Genomic DNA, 17,642 nt, shown 5'->3' with positions numbered 1-17,642 from the left:
TCAGTCAGCCTTCCAAGGAACCCGCTTTTCTCATCTCCGGCCAATTACTTAAGTCCAGTTTTGGCTACTAAGGACAGAGACATTTCGGGACTTTTTCAGACCAGTCCTGATTGAAAGGTTTGAGTAAACTGAAAGAAAACAAAGTAAGATACACATCGCACATCATGTTATTTCTTCACTTAAACTACTGCTGTAGCTCACTGTCCAGGATTTTATTTTATTTTATTTTATTTTATTTTATTTTATTTTATTTTATTTTATTTTTTTTGTAGAACAGCCTTTTTGCTTTGAAGTGACTTAGTATGTGCTGGCTGGGAGGCCACGGGGCTGCACTCCTGTTGCTCCAGTATCCCGTTCTGCTGGAGGTAGGCAGGCTGCAGGCAGAAGGTCACAGATATGCCTTCCACACCCTGTTGAGCTATTCTGCTGAAATACTGGCCACGTCGCAGAACCATTTTGGGTCAAATCCATGGGTGTGGAGCCATCATTTACAAATACCAGAGTCCTTCCCTGAAAGGATTCTAATCCTGATTTATCAGAGCCCAGCTTTCCTTTAGATAGCTGTGGCTGCTGTTTGGATTTCTCTGAGCTGTGAACTGAGACAGTGTGGGAACATCTCCCTAGCCACAGGAACCAACATCTTGCAAGAAATAGACCTCCTGTAGACCTATGAATGGGGAGGATATAACTTAGCTTCAGAGAAGCAGCCACTAAATTAATGCTTGGAGTCCTCTGTCAAACTGGACAGCTTGGTAGGAATTTAATCATTGCTTCCTTAGATTTAGAAAAAGACATCCAGAGATGTCTTCAAATGACAAGTAAGACCAAGATATTATCCATTCCAGTGATGAAAATTTGCAACAGAGCTGCAAACAGCTGTAACAGCCTACATAGAAGGATACAGGAGCAATTATATTTCTGACCATAGCATAGGAGAAGGCACGTAAACCAACCAGGTTTGTAGCAGTGAATCTCTCAATGCAACAGCACTTTCCCTTTGAGCTGTTTAAAGGGCACGCATTTCTTTTCCCTCAGCTTCCTTGCCAAGCTTTTCTCTGGCTGTAAATGAGTCTGATACGGCCTTTGGTAAGATATCAATTCTGGACTGGAGACCAAAAGTTTTCCCAAAGAAATACGGACAGGTTAACATCTAAAACAATGGTTGTTAATTCTGAGAAAATGTCATGTACTTACAAGTGTCATGTTTCGGGTCACCATATGAATGAATTCCTCTTTACTATCCCCAGGATGATGCACAGATGTGTGTTTGAGAAAGGGAAGCTATTCTGTTTCATTAGGAATAAGAATGTCAGGAACAGAAGAAGGAAATGGAATTTATGTTTTATCATGTGTCGACTTCATGAAGCCTTAGAGTTTAAGATAAGCAAACAGGAAACACTTTGAGGAAGTGTGTGCTCCTAATATCTAGGAGATGAGGAAAAGTGCAAGGAATAGTGAGAAAAGCACTATTAGAAACAAGCAGTTCCCAAAGCTCCCAGCAACCCAACAAGCCAGGTTTTTAATGGGTTTGTGTGTCACAGATGACTGACTATTAAAAATGAGTACCAGAAAAGCTGTGGTGTGAATTCCCCAGGCTTAGATGCAGAAATGGAGAATTATTTCAACAACTGAGGATAAAAAACTGTTGGCTGGGGTTCACATCTCTTCCTATGACCCTGAGCATCCAGCTTTTCCTTGGGAGTGGGGGAACTCATCTCCCATGCATATCCCCTGATACAACAGCAGAGCTGAACTTACGATACATTCATTATCTGCTCCCTCCTACCTAGCTGTCTGTCAACACGATGTGCTGAAATGTCATGGCTTTGACACCATAACCCGTGATCCCTTTATCTCAAATTGACCAAAATCTGAACTATATAAGGAGAACTGACAGGAGCACAAATGCAGTCACACTTATGCATGTATGGTGTGAATAAAGAGGTCATGTTTTTTCAGTCTGACAAGCTAGCATCTACAGAAATTTCATATGAATTAGCACAACATTATCCCCATAACGATGTGCAGAAAAAGAAGCCACAGCTTTTAGTATAACTCAGGATAGCCCTGTTCTGTATCATGCACTTCATCAGACTTGGGAAACTGCCTGCACTTCTGGACAACAAACCAAAAGCTTCAATTATCATTTGTTTTTATTGTACAATCAGTTACCTCATAAACTTCCTATTCTTTTCTCTGCTTATGTAGTACAGAGGGAAAGATGGTAGTTTAGTTCATTACAGAGCAAATCCTACCATGTCAGATTGATTGGAGAGGAATTTGTGTAGGTTTGTTCTTGGAAGTTCAGCAAAAATGATTTCCACACTCTTGAGGAAATGCCCCTTTATTGTAGAGAAGTTTGTATACACAGATGTGATGTATTTACAACCAGCTTTTCTCAAACAGATGGCTATTTAAAATCCTTCACAAATCTGTCAGGAATGAAAGAAAACGAAGCTCAGAAGCCCAACCAGCCAGCCTAACCCTCAAATTCAGATAAATTCCCAAAGATAACTACAGTGAGATAATTATAAATGGAGTTATTCTGATGGAAGCAATAGGGCTGTGACAGAAATCGATGGATGGACTTCAGGATGTGTTTGGTCAAAATCATTGTTTATTTTGATCCCAGATTGAACCAGAATGTAAAATGCCAAAAGGCAGATTGGAACCTGCATTTCCCAGAGGTGTGGTAGAAGAGTTTGATTCTTCCTTCTATGACCCATGCAAGGACAGGTCACAGTGAGAACCTCTGTGAAAAGAAGCAGTTGGTCCTGTCTTCCCCTGGAAAGCTCTTTTCCAGAAAAAGGCAAGAAAAGCTCCACTCTCCTTTGGGCTGCAGAATGGAGTCAATGCACTGAGTGTGAGAACGGATGTCCTCCTTGGAAAGGGCATGGGCTCCTGTGCCAGCACCTTGGGTGGCAGGGAGATGGCACCTTGGGTCCTTCTGGTGCTCTTCCAAACTGTGGTCCACCTCTGCACTGCCCTTTCCCTGTGCACAGTGGCATCAGCCTGTCGATCACCTTAGAAGGAGAGGAGGCACCACAGGGAGGAGTGGTGAGAGGTAGAGACACACATTCTATTTCCTTGCCCTGATGCTTTCCAACTAAAAGTAGAACCTTCATCAACAACAACAAAGGTTATATGTGCAGGAGGCACTTCTCTGGGGAACAAAAAAATACCTCACACAAACATTCATGGATGGATGAGACCTGTGAGAAGGATTCTCAGCATTACCAGTTCAGTTATAAAAGGAATCTAAAATCCCCACGTTGGTGTACATGAGAAACACACTAAAAATATCTGCTAATGCTAGAGGAAGTTACATGCATAAGTTTCCCATCGGTTGGGAGCTTGTATCTTAGAATCTGTATAATTTACTTCACGCTCAACAGAACACTGCGATATTTACAGGCACATTCCAATGGGAAAACATTTGCATATTGACTGTGAAAGATGCAGCTTTGTCACCTAACCATGGGGCTTTAAAAACAGGGATCTCGTGACATCAAAGTACTATCTGAGAAGTTTCTAGAGAGGAAAAGGGGGCATAGGCAGGAAGAGAAAATCACCAGTTGCTAAGTTTTGCTCTGAACATTAGAATAGTTGCAGGCTGGGACAGAGTAAGTCCTGCTGGACCACTTGTTCTGGTTCTGACTTGTTGGACATCACAGAGTACTACTATGTGTACTCTGACTTCCTATTTTTATTTTTCCCTACTAGATTTGCTTTTTACTAGCCAGGGGAGAATAATATATAAAACTCCCTGCAATAATCATCTTTTTGTAGCATAATAATTTTTTGCAGAACGGGAATGAAACTGTTACTTTTTGGACTTGGTCTGTGTTCTGAAGGTCGAATTGGGCATCTGAGAAAAAAGGTAATGCTTTGGAATTTTTATAAATTAAGGGGGAAAAAAAGGAAATTATTCTGAACCTGTTTGACCTGTTTGATGATGCGAAGTCCTACACTCTCTATGACTGCAAGTGGTCAAAGCTATTCAGTGACTACTGTAACCTTATCACTACCCAGAATCGCTCTGAAACTAGTTCAGCACACAGCTGTAGTTGCAGCGAATTATTAAAACTATCTACAGAATTTTAATCATAAAATTTAGGTTTCAATATGTCAGCAGAACAGCAGTGTGTAACCCATAGATGTTGAAACATGGAAGTGAAATTATCAAACTATTGCTCAGATATCTGAAAAGTAAAGCTATCCTCCCTAGGTGCAGAGCTCCCTCTTATGCTGACACATAAGGTGGTGGAGGATCTTTAGCAGCTCCGTTTGCAGGATCATCATATGGTGGCAGCAGCACCTGCAGGAAAGCAGAAAAAGGTTATAGTGTCAAAAAGGATTTTCTTCAGTGTGTCAGTGACAGTAGCTGCCTATTCTGCAGCTGCCCTCTGTCTGGAGAACTTGAACCACATCTCTTGGAAGAGTGCACAGGCTCCTAAGCCAGAGTGAATAAAGTCTCCCGAGCCTCTCCGAAAACTCACTGGAATAGCTAAGAATTACTTTGGAGTGGGGAGAAGGAAAGAAAACTGAAAACAAGTTACCCAATGTCTCAATAAATCTCCACTTTCGTGTTTCGGGGGCTCTCAGCTGTGAGAGGGAAGACATGCATTCCCAGAAGCCCCTCCAGTAATTAACATCTGATAGAAATTAAAGCAGCTTTAATCGTATATCAGCCCATTTGCAGGAGGCCAGGCAGCTCCCTACAACGTGGGAGATGCAAGTTTAAACCACACAGGGAAGACGAAGGATTTGAACCAAGGTTTCAGCTTCTTTAAGCCAGCATGCTAGCTATCGTGCAGCTTTAATGACATCTGCACTGACAGTAAGTAGTTTGCATGTAAAGAAGTGACAGAGCACTCGGCCTGTGAATCCCGGCAGGAACTGAGGGTAAAACAGATGTCTAAACAAAGATGTAGTTTGCATTCCCTGAAATATATCAATAGTGTATAAAAATAACAGTTGTGGTACATTGGCAGAGATACTTTACACAGCTCAATCAATTATTCGTGACGGAATTTCCAAAGTTATAAACATCCTTTCTTGGTCATGAAAGGGCACACGAAGCTGACTGTCTAAACATGCACAGGGAAAGTCCTGACTGCACTGAAGTCAATGGAAACTTTGCTATGCGAGGATTTCTTTTTAAATAAATTGATAATCTGCTTTCTTCAAAGAAACGTTCATAGTCACTTAGCTTGGACCTCATCCACAGCATGTTAAAATCAGTGGGAATCTTCCTATAGATTTAAGTAGACTTTGGATCTGTTACTTGTAGGATGGTTCCAAGCATGATTCATATAATACTTATGTGAGTTTACAAACGTGCACTGATGACTGTGTTCAAGTACACATGTTCAAGTGCACATGTTCACTGGATTACAAAACAGATACCTTGGCATCTGCTGCTCTCAATCAAAAAGTTTCACTACTTAGAAAAGGAAATTATCAGTCATTGCTCTTTATCAATACCATATGTTTAAGTTTCTAAATGCAGTATATGATAGATACATCAACTACAACATCTAAAAAGCTCTGTATTAAAATGAATTTAATTATGTCAGGATGAAAGGGTGTAAGCAATTTACAGACCACTTATCTAATTAAATTATAACAACATTTAGAACTTTGTAAAATATTGTGATAAAAATCATAAATATATATTACAATGTAACCTCAGTAAATCACTCTGCTAGAACACGTAAACTGTGAAGAATACTAAAACTGAGATCTCCCTGGTGCTGACCATTAATTTACTACTCTTAAAAGTCTCTGGTAAAAGCCTTTTGTTTCTAAAAAAAAAGGCACTATTTCTAAAATGTACTGGAACATATTCATTAGCATTATGAAACAATGTAATTTGTAATTCAATGTAATCCACAGATGATTCTAAAAATGAATCAAGTTCACTTTGAGATGTTAGCTTTCTTTTTTGTATGTCTGTAATGCTCTGCTGCAAACTGTTGCCTATTTCTTTCAAGTTCAGCATCCATTTCACTAGACATAATAAGAAATTACAGCAGATTCATTTCCAAAAGCTGTCAATTTTCCAAATCCACTAGTTAATTAATAGAGAACAACACCTCTCCCTGTGCTCCACTTCTCTCTTTTTTAGTTCAGTTATGGAATCATAGAATTACTAAGGTTGGAAAGGCCACTAAGATCATCTAGTCAAACCATCAACCCATGCCTGCGAGTACTCTAGACCATGCCACTCAGTGCAACATTGACCCTCTTCCTGAACACCTCCCTGGGCAGGCTGTTCCAATACCTCACCGCACTTTCTGAGCTAATATCCAACCTGGAACTCCCCTGGAGCATCTTAAGGCATTACGTTTTGTTACCTGGGAGAGGAGGCTGACTCCCACCTCACCACAATCTCCTTTCAGGCAATTGTAGAGAGTGGTGAGGTCCCCCATGAGCCTCCTTCAGATGGAATGATCTTAGTTCCCTCAGCTGCTCCCCCTCTGTAAGTCTTGTGCTCCAATCACCCCATTAACTTTGTTACCCTTCTCTTGACATATTCCAGGGCCTCTATGTCTTTCTTGTAGCAAGGGGCCCAAAACAACACAGCACAGCCCCACAAGTGCCCAGTACAGAAGGATGATCACCTCCCTGCTCCTGTTGCCTGCACTATTTCTAATACAAGACAGGATGCCGTTGGCCTTCTTGGCCACCTGGTCACACTACTGGCTCATGTTCAGCCAGTGCCAACTAACATGCCCAGGTCCTTTTCCTCCATGCAGCTTTCCAGCCACTCTGCTCCAGGCTTCTAGTGATGCATGGGGTTGTGACCAAAGTGCAGGACCAAGCACTTGGTCTTGTTAAAGCTAAAATAACCGTTGTTACATTAAAATCACTACTCTAGCATTGTGGTTACTGTCGTTCCTGAAGAATTTGCTTTTTCACTCCCTTCACTCTTGAACAAAATGAAATCCCCCAAGTAGGAGAAGAGCTTCTCAGCAAGTCTTTTTACCATGCTCTGAAGACATGAATGTTCTGTTAAGTTCTATGGACCTAAAAATCATATGTACATCACTAATGCCAAGGAGCCTCATCAAATGCATTCTCAACTGTTTTGTAAGAAGTGAGAGGAGATAGGAGCATCTACAGGAGTCACTTTGGAGAAGCCATTGGCCATTCCTAAGGCATTTGAACTTCTATTGCAATATTCAAAGCATATAGGTTATTAACTAGGGAGGCTATTAAAGAAGTCCAGAAGTTTTGCATTAAATTATCTACAGTGTAAGGCTACAGTGTTTGTAATTGTCTATAAGGTGTATAGTCACTTTATTGCTGGTAAGGGTTGTTAATCTTAGCTGTTCCATTAGTGATGAATTTTACAAGCTTATTATCCAGAGATTTTCATGTTTAAATACCCCAATCTTGCATTTCTTTGACATGAACAGAATCGCGAGATAAAAAAAAAGGAAAAGTGTATAATAAGCAGAATTCAAAATTATTTCCTTTGCATTTGCATAGCAGTGTTTGAGTTATTAAAAAAAAAAGTATGGGATGCTTAATAAAGATTAATAGGAATGCACATGATGCACAAAACTTGGAGGAGAGCAGGCAGAGTTTATGGAATACACCACAGCAGCATGTGGGACTCCAAGTATGTCACATTGTTAGTACAGTAAAAGTCTTTTAATCTAATTTAACTGTTTTACTTTCAGTCAGTATGTTTTTGTTACTGTTACTTAATCATTTGTCAGCTGTAAGGCTAGTAATCATTCAGATTCCAAGATGATTTGAAAAGCTCTTCAAGCACTCTAATAAAATAATATATATAAAACATAACAAAACAAAATAAAATATGTTTTGAAAATATATTTTATGAAAAACTTAACATGAGTCAACAGCGTGCTCTTGCACCTAGAAGGCCAATGGTATGCTGGGTTCCATCAAAAGAGGGGTGGTCAGCAAGGAGAAGGTCCCCTCTGTACTGCCCTCATGAGCTGGAGTACTGCATCCAGGTCTGAGGCCTCCAGCACAGAAAAGATGTGGAGCTTTTGGATAGAGTCCATAGGAGGGCCAGAAGACAATCCAAGGGCCCCTAGAGCATCTCTCCTATGAAGACAGCCTTGTTCAGTCTTGAAAAGAGGAGGCTGTGGGGAGACCTCATTCCAGCCTTCCAGTATTTAAAGGGACTTTATAAACAGGGAAATCAACTTTTTGCAAGGGTAGAGAGTGATAGGACAAGGGGAAATGGTTTTAAACTAAAGGAAGGCAGATTTAGGTTAGATGTTAGAGGGAAGCTTTTTACTGAGACAATGGTGAGGTGCTGGAACACATTGCCCAGAGAGCTTGTGGATGCTCCATCCCTAGAGGTGTTCAGGGCCAGGCTGGATGGGGCGCTGGGCAGTCTGACCTAGTATTTGATCTAATGGCTGGCAACCCTGCCTGTGGAAGGGGGGTCAGAACTTGATGATACTTGAGATTCCTTCCAACCCAAGCCATTCTATGATATGATACTTATAAATCTTGCAGCTCTGTTTTTGACAGGAACAGTTTCAGGTCATTACTTCCCCTAATATTTTCTCTGCCTTTTCACAGTTAAGTGAATTTTGGCCAAATGGAGAAATATAAAAGCTGAATTATCTCATCTTTTAACTACTTACTCTTGAAATGGTTACAAAATCTCAAGGAAGAGAGAATTCCATTTGAATTTTAATGGATTAATTTATACCAAAATAGATGAAATGATAATCATGACACTTCTCTCATGTCTTATCTTAATTTTAAATCTCAGTGTGATGTAATGGAAGCAGATAAGTGCCTTGGTCATAAACTGCTTGGTTACTGCAACAAAATATGCTCTCCAAAGACCTAACATGGAAGAAGCCAGTAACTTAGTGAAAGGATAAATTCAAAAGCTGGAGAAGTACACAGAAACACTCCATTCAGTCTTATCTGAGAATCTAATCAGGATAGGTACAGCCTAAAATAATTAGTGAATGACAAAAGCATAAGCATACTTTAGGTCCATGGTATCCCCTAAGACAACTGAAGCATTTTGCTTCCTGAGCACTACATTTGAGCATTTCATTGCCTGTTCATTGCTCCAGAACTAATGTTTACAGAGTATTTGAGACCGTCACTTGAAAATTATTAAAGCGAGTAAATACACAGGGCCCCCATTTTATGGAACTCATTGATTCCTGTGAAGCAAAATCCTGTATTTTTATGGCTAGACCAACTAGCACATTTGTAAGGTTAGGGTTCAGTTCCACTGGATGCCTAAAACCCAAAAGAAGAAAGGTTCTAACTTCTTTCACAACCCCTATAACTGTATTTAAGAATCTCATAGGGTTGTTATATCATCCTTCAATATGCAGCCAGAAAAGGAGGTGACATTACTCACTGTTTGTATAATGTGACAAAAACACTGCCCAGAGACTGTGAGATCAGAGCTGTAGAGCCTCCCAAACCAACAGGATTCAAACCCACATCTCCCACTTCTCAGATAAATTTCTCAGACACAGGGTTAGGCTGGAAGGGCTATTTCCCACCCTCCTGTTGTCAGAGCAAAGCCAAGTATGAAAGAAACTACAGGAAAGGAAGGAAATAAGACAAAGTGTGACTCTGTAACTCCATAGTTAGTACTTAGGTGAGACAGAGAGAGTCCTGAGTGCTGAGCTTTGCACCCAGTGCCATTTAAGCATTTGGTAATAAGCAGTCTTGTTTTATAGCATGCAGGAGTAATCCAGAAGTAACTCATAAGAAATCCTGGTTCTTTGTTAGCTGCTGTCATCCCACTTATTTGGATAGTTGTATTACATAAGTGTCTCTCTATTACAAGGAACATGATCTTCACTGGGAGAAATAATTACCATATGAGTTTCCAATAGCTGTAACACATTCAGTTAATATGATCATATGTCATTTCTTATTTTTTACATTCTAGTTAATCTATTTTGGGAGAATAAGTTTTTAAAGTCATTACTTAGAAACATGTCTAAAAAGAAACAAAGGCAAATATTTGTGGATTCAAATGGTTTGGAATCAATCTTACCCCAAGGTCTCCTGGGAGGTAAGGAGGAATTGCATAATTTCAATAATCCTTCCATCTTTTTTGCAAATGTTTCCCCACTAACCTGAACCTTCACTAGAAAGTTTTTTTTTCTTCAGTATTTGTGCAAGTTCTCTCATATTGCTACATGTACTCCAGTTTTAACTCAAGATCTTGGATCTGTTTGGTGTCTAGTACATCTGTAGAGGACAAAATGTGCTTAGTCCTGTGTGAGTAAACTTAAATATCTGAGTAATCAATTATTTCTGCATTCTTGAGAGCCTGACCCACAACTCACTGAACTGAACAGAAATCTTTGGATCACATTTTCCTGTGCAATGTGTGTTCTTCTCTGAGTGGAAGTGCACAATTAACACAAGCAGCTTCTGGTTTGAACTGCTGGCAACAATTTGAAACCTTTGTGAGTTCCCACAGAAAAACAGAAACAAACACTATTAGAGACAGCTCTACAATACTTTTTTCTGACACTTTCTAGAACAAATATATATGTGCTTGATAATGTCAAAAAAAGCTACAGATTAAAAATTTCTACTCTAAGTGCTGATAGTGGTAGTCAGCATTCAAGATGTTCTCTCAAACTTTCACTGCCAGACCCATCAGCCCTTCAATCTACTGTCTGTAAACCAGGATTATTATATAAAATATAAAATACATTTGGAAAACAGTATTCTATACATCAATCAGGTTAGATAAGAAAATTGTAACAAATACAAATTTACTGTAAAATAATTTAAATTCTGATTTTTCAAATATGAAATGAAATGGAGCCAGCTGCTGCCCAGTGTTTGAGAATTCTTCCTGTGGCATGAACAAGACCCATCCCCACGTATCGAAATGAGCGGTGTGTTCTGGGACTAGCCCTATGAATCCTCGGTACTTCAACAACTGCTCTGCAAAATGCAGAGTATCACTTCTTCATAAATCTGGAAGGAATACGTGCTTGGATTCTACTTCACAAACAAGTGATTATGTTCCAGTTCTCTGTCACCCAGAGGAGCACTTCCAAGGCACAGCAACTTCCAGATTTACTTCTAAAGAGCCCATGGGGCAGTGTGAATACATTTCAGGGTCTGACAGCAAACAATACCTATGAGCTATTCATTAAAAGCATTAAAATTAAAATTCATAAAAGGACTTCACACTACATCAAAACACAATACATAAACAGGGACATATGATCAACGCACAATTGGAGTAGAATTAAAGTTATTGCTACAGCAACCCAGTCCTGATCCTGTCTGGGACCTTTTGAGTTTTAACAAATAATTTGACTTTCTCATGGAAACATTTCCCATTTGTAAAGCAGGAACACTGCTTGAAACATCTTGAAAGACAGATTTCATTGAATCATTGGGGAAGGGATTGGAAGGGCTGTTAAAGATCATCTAGTTCCAACCCTGCGATGGGCAGGGCTGCCACCCACCAGACCAGCCTGCCAAGGGCCACAACCAGCCTGCTCTTAAATGCCTCCAGGCATGGGGCACCCACTACTCTCTGGGCAGCCTGTGCCAGCACATCACCACCCTCCAAATAAAAAATTTCTTCTTAACATCTAAACTAAATCTTCCTTGTTTCAGTTTAAATCCATTCCTCCTTGTCCTGTTGCTATCTACCTGCATAAAAAGTTGTTCCCCCCTTCTGCTTGTAAGCTCCTTTTTAGTATTGGAAGATAGCAATGAGGTCTCACTGGAGCCATCTCTTCTTGAAGCTGAACAATCCCAACTCCCTCAATTTTTCTTCATAAGAGAGTCCTCTGATAATCTTCATGGCACTCCTCTGGACCTTCTTTAACAGCTCCACATCTTTCCTGTGCTGGGGCTCCTAGGCCTGGACACAGTACTCCAGAAGGGGCCTCATAAGGGCAGTGCAGAGGGGACTATCCCCTCACTCTCCCTGCTGTCACCCCTCTTTTGATGCAGTCCAGGATACTGTTGGCCTTCTGGGCTGCAGGAGCACACTGCTTTCTCATGTCCAGCTTTTCACTCATCAGGACCACTAAATCAATTTAAAACCCTCTTGGCTGAAACCTGTATATGGCTGTATGAGACAGGGACTAAACTGTGGATACGCTTACAACCTAAGTATATATTTGCAGAGAATTTGACCTGTACCTGGAAATGTTTACCCCCAGTGCCTCATCACAGCCACAGTACACAGCAGTACATCTCATCCTCTCGCAGCAGTGACTTCTGCTTCCCAGACACCCAGGCCATTATCAGTAATCTCTATGAGAGGCCCAGGCAGACATCATGATAATAAAAAGAAACACTTTACTGAAAGGGCAGTGAGACACTGGAACAGGTTGTCCAGTGAGGTTGTGGATGCTCCCTCCTTAAAAGCACTCAAAGTCAGGCTGGAGGAGGCTGTGAGCTACCTGGTCTAAAGGGATGTGCCCCTGCCTATAGCAGTGGGTTGGAACTAGATGATCTTAAAGGTCCCTTTCAACCTAAACCATTCTGTGCTTCTATGAATCTATGATATCCAGGGAGGAGAGAGGGCAAAAGAAGCATTTTGTTTCAAGCAGCTGATGTAGAAAGTATCAATAGGTACAGGCTTTCCTTCCTGTTTAATTAGGGAGAGAGAGTAACCACAAAGTGAATAGTGATAGACAGAGTATGGCAGAGCCAGAGCAAGAATCGTGAAGTGCTGCAGGGTAAAAGTGCTGAACCACAGGAATTTCCTCATGCAGGATCCTCTGTCCAACATGCAGCCCCAGCACAGTGATGGGAGGAGAGCTGGCACAGGCTGCAGGCTGACATAAAGCATTACTGCACGTCTTCTTGGCTGAGGCTGGTCTTTTAGCCCTTTCCTTTCTGAATTCAGGATGAAGCTTCTCCTCAGTGTAACACAGGGCTGATGCATTGGGTTCAAGGAAAACTTGATTGTGATCTGAAATTTCAAGCAGCACAAGCTCAATTGCACTGGGTTCATTTCAGTGATCCCATCATGAGATCAACTACCTATCTGTACCAGTCTAAGAATGTAAAAGTACAGGTTGATAAATGTACAGGTGTTCTGTGGTCTGAAAGAGTTTTCAGACCACAAAATATTTTCCAATCATATTTTCTAATTTCATGTTGACTTCTTTGCTTTCCTGTGATTCACCTCTTCAAGAGGAGAGGGACTTCCTTCCATAGCTGTGATGCCGTGAGAAGCCATTAATTGCAGCCTAGACAACTTTCATCTGTGGGGAAGCAAGCAAGCAGTTTACAAACAGCACAAAGCCCTGAAGCTGAGGAGGAACAGCCCCCAGGCACCAGCACATGCAGGAGACTCTCAGCTGGGAGCAGCTCTGCAGAAAAGAGCCTAGTGGTCCTGGTAGACACCAAGTTGAACGTGAGCCAGCAATGTGCCCTTGCAAATAAGAAGGCCAATGGTATTATGGGCTGCATTAGGCAAAGTTTTGCCAGCAGGTCAAAAGAGGTGATCCTATCTACTCAGTACTGGTAGATACCACACCTGGAGTACTTTGTCCAGTTCTGGGCCCATCCAGAGTGACCTGGACATTCTGGAAAACGTCCAATGCAGGTCCACCAAAATGCTGCATAGCATGGAGCACCTCTCCTGTTAGGAGAGGCTGAGAGAGCTGGCACTGCCCAGGCTGGAGAAAAGGAGGCTCAGGGGGGATCTCATCAGTGTCTATATCTGAAGGAAGGGTGCCAAGAGGATGGAGACATGCTCCTTTCAGTAGTGCCCAGTGCCAGGACCAGAGACAATGGGCACAAACTGGAGCACAGGGACTCACTCTGAGCACCAGGCAGTGCAGTGCCGGAGCACTTGCACGAGTTGCCCAGTAGCTGTGAGATTTCTTCACTGGAAACCTTCAGAAGCTGCCTGGCCATGGGCCAGCCTCGGCCATCCTGAAGTTCTGTAATCTTGGTGTTACATAAAAAAAATACTTTTGTTGGCTTGCTATAAAATCTGTGACTTGATATTTTATTGAATTTCCCCTATTTCTTTTGCTAAGGCAGAGAGACATTTTTCCTTGTTTATCTTTTTTGCAACTTGTGATTTTAAAGACCTCTGTCACATTCTTTTCTTGTTCTGTCTCTCTTCCAACTCTGGATCCTCACGTCCCTGCAGAACAGTCTTCACTTAATTCTGTAATACTAAGTAACTTATTTGGCACTTTTGAGACCAGGATAAAGCAGATTTCCAAGGCCAGGCACATTAGAGAAGCAGGAAAGGTGCTGGAGAGGGAGCAGGCCTCAATCTGAATGATGCTTCCTTCACACTCAGGAGAGTGCCAGGCTTTTTCCTCTACATGAATTCTGCTCTTCCAGTTGAGATCAATTATGCCACGGAAGCAATTCTTTTTCTTTGCTGCTTACAAATATCTGAATTGGCTGCTCTGGTCACATGAGTGCAAAGGAACCTCTTTTCAGGAGAGTAGAAAGTGATGTTTACAAAAATCGTCCCATCTGCCTATTTTTTCCTTCCTCTGTCTTCAGATAAACAACCTCTGGATACAGAGCCAGTTTCATATTAGTGCCAGATAGCATTTAATATCAAATGAGAAATGTTTTACTTCGCTGTATTCACAGATGTGCTTCCTTGAAAAGTTTGCCCAAAACATTCTAGTTAATTGCTATTGGTTTAAACGTTTCATGATTCTGTCAAAAGATTCATGAATCTGTCAAATCCCAGGAGACCTTCCTCTCAACATGGACAGGAAGTATTGTCATGTTTTTATGCTTGCATTTCCATTGGAAACCACACTAGAATGATTGCAGATGGAATAACTGGAAGCAGACTAGCTTGGAGACAACTTATAACTGAATGACTGAAAAAGTAGGCCTCAGTGCTGCAAAATCTTCTGTATAGAGTCAGGGTTTTCACAAAACTGCTCATTTATAATTTATTATTATTTAAGCCACCAGCTCTCCAAGACACTGTTTAAGAAACTTTACATGATTTACTTATGCATTTCTATAATGAAACAAAACGGTTTCATCACTGCAGATAGATGTGTAAATGTATGTATTACTAGGGCACAGCAATATTTAGAAACAGATTGTGATTGCTCTTGCATGGGAAGAAAATTGGATTGAGGAAGCTATTGTCTATTTTTTCATCATGCACAACCTCATAAAAGTCATCCAGAATAATGATGTAATTATCCTCTCTGTTCAAAGCATGGAGAGATAGTGCACCTCAGGCCACAAAAGCCTTTCTGCATCTTGGCCAGCCCTCTGCTGCTGCGTCTCCCGTTGTGCATCATGATCTCGTGTGGACAGCGCTCATCATTCATGCTTTCAAAACGCATTTGGTGGATGAGCATGTGATTCCTCAGGGAGCACTGGACTGCACGTCACCAGTACTGATGACTTGGAGAAGTACATTATGGCTCAGTGTAACAAATGGTTGATGCGCTGTCCTGAGTGCACACGCTGTGAGAGCACACTAATCTTTCAACTGACATTTTTATTACTAACATCCACCTCCAACCTTGTCGCCTCTTATAATTACATTTGCTCCCACTCCAGAGTTTACAAGATGAAGTTAACCTATAGATAGCTCCCAGGGGGCAGCCAAATTGTTTAATAGCAGTGGTCATCTCCCAGGAGTGTTGTTATCAGGTGTGCCTGCACTACAGATAGAATCATAGGATGATTCTAGGTACTGTTGGAAAGACTTCCATCTTATGTTTATCTCACACCAGATGGACTGTTCTGCTCTCTCTGTCTAGGGATGTGGACAGTCATCTTTGCGCACCACAGCAGAGACAGGCCAATTGTAAAATCTAGAGGCAGATTTTGATCTCATTATAACTTCGGGAGCAGTAAGATATGGGACTTTGAGATGTCCAGCTCTGTCTTCCATAAATATTTCTCACTAATTACTATTTTTATACAAGCACATTCTTTTTGTGTCACTAATATAAAATACAATTTGTCTTGCACAATGTGCTTAGGCATTTCCTAGTGAAAACAGAAGGAAAATCCTTGTTTATAACAAAATTACTGTAACACTGCATTAAGACTACAAAGCACCAGTGTCAAGAAAGGTGATGAAATGGCAGCTTGAGATAAAAGCCTTACATTTATGTAGAAATCTCTTAATGTTTGTAAATCACATTTGTAAACCACCTGTCAAACAGAAGCTCTCATGAATTTTTAATTTTTTTTTAAATCTGGCACATGACTGACAGTTCAGCCATTCTGGAGTTAAGCAAAGTTTGCTATGGCATTCATTTAAATCAGATTTCACTTTCCTCACTGCTCGTAAGACAGAAGACTGGGACTGTGAGCACTGTGCAGCCCAGGACAGGCTGCAGCGGAGGAAGGAAGCCTGATTTCTATAGTCTTGAGGGAGGCTTGGGAAGAAAGCAACTGCTCTACTGGAAGCTCTCGCCTTTATGGAAAATGAATACAGACTGGACAAAGGGTTCAGAATTCACCAGAAGCTGCTCACTGCAGGAAGTCAGTCTTCTAGACAACTGTCACACCCTCAGCAAAACAATGGCAGCCGCACAGCCTCCCCAGTAGCCTTGCTAAGCTCTAAGCTTTGTTTCAGTGCAATCTCTAGGAGAACAATGCCACCTACTGAACCACCACCGACAGCATCTCCCTCCTACCCAACTTACAGCTGATGTTATTTCCGCCTCTGCGTGGCTTATAGCGTTGGAGCACAGGAGCCCAGGGCTAGAACAAGTGGGTCTTGTGGGGAGCTGCTCCTCCACTTGGCAATGGCCCAGCTTGCTCTGAGCAAGGTGATGTGATGCAAAGCTAGCAGAGTGAGCTCGCCTTTGAGCTGAAGGCAGCCTCATAGAAGGGCAGGGATTCTAGGGTCAACCCAATAGCCCCACTACTCTTCCTGGTTTGAACAATATTTGCTTGGGTGTATTCAGGCTTCCCCCATGCTTCTTTATGCTGTGTAACTATACAGGCTTGAGCTTGACCTGAAAAACCCATATATATCCTCGGCAATAAGGATTTAAGCTGTGACTGTTTTGTTTTTTTTTGCCACACTGATACATATCCTCAGAATTATTCTGAAGACTTGGACTCATTTTCTGAAGCCTACAAAAAGGCAGCTGTCCGATGGCAGTGAATCAAGCCTGCTAGAAAATGGTCTGTGAAGAAACACTGTCAATTTATAAACACTTTTTTTTTTTTCCTCCTGCATTGCAACACTCTGAATTATTGAATTAAAAAAAAAAGATATGGAAGAACTAAATTACACATCTCCTCTTGTGGTTTTTTTTTAATTATGAACAATGAAAACAGATTTCTCTCTTTCTAATGCAAACCTCTTACTGGTTATTTTTGTTTCTTTGTTCATTTGGTTGTTTTTTAATGCATTAGAGTAATTCCAGAATTTGAGCTGCAAATATCACTGGATATATTTCGTTTGACTGAAATAAGATTATATTGAGGAAAACAGATAAACAGTTTTTGATCTCGTACTTTTACTTGCAAGTGAATGTAAATTTAGTGATTGTAAAGAGAAATGAAAATGTTTTGGAAGTATTATTTTTCATCTTAGACAGCATTTGCCCAATACTGACACCATCAACAGCCATTTCCAAGCAGCACAGCTGGCTTTTGATAGCAGGCACCTGGTAATAGCTGAGACCTATAACAAGAAGTTC

At 41.1% G+C, this 17,642-nt stretch overlaps 1 protein-coding gene across 1 annotated transcript in view; it reads right to left on the bottom strand.

The window, feature by feature from the left end:
• Positions 1 to 2,328: 2,328 nt before the first annotated feature.
• LAPTM4B (lysosomal protein transmembrane 4 beta) overlaps positions 2,329 to 17,642 on the bottom strand; it is a 58,653-nt gene continuing 43,339 nt past the window's right edge. Inside the window, 1 exon segment of the mRNA XM_052703309.1 lies at positions 2,329 to 4,318. Within this exon segment, the coding sequence (XP_052559269.1) occupies positions 4,244 to 4,318 (75 nt within the window). The 3' untranslated portion in view covers positions 2,329 to 4,243.

This window comes from Tympanuchus pallidicinctus, unplaced genomic scaffold (assembly GCF_026119805.1).
Source record: "Tympanuchus pallidicinctus isolate F22 unplaced genomic scaffold, pur_lepc_1.0 scaffold5, whole genome shotgun sequence".
Classification (NCBI taxonomy): Eukaryota; Metazoa; Chordata; class Aves; order Galliformes; family Phasianidae; genus Tympanuchus; species Tympanuchus pallidicinctus.
The sequence above is the reverse complement of the archived record's forward strand: the minus strand, read 5'-3'. Positions and strand labels throughout refer to the sequence as shown.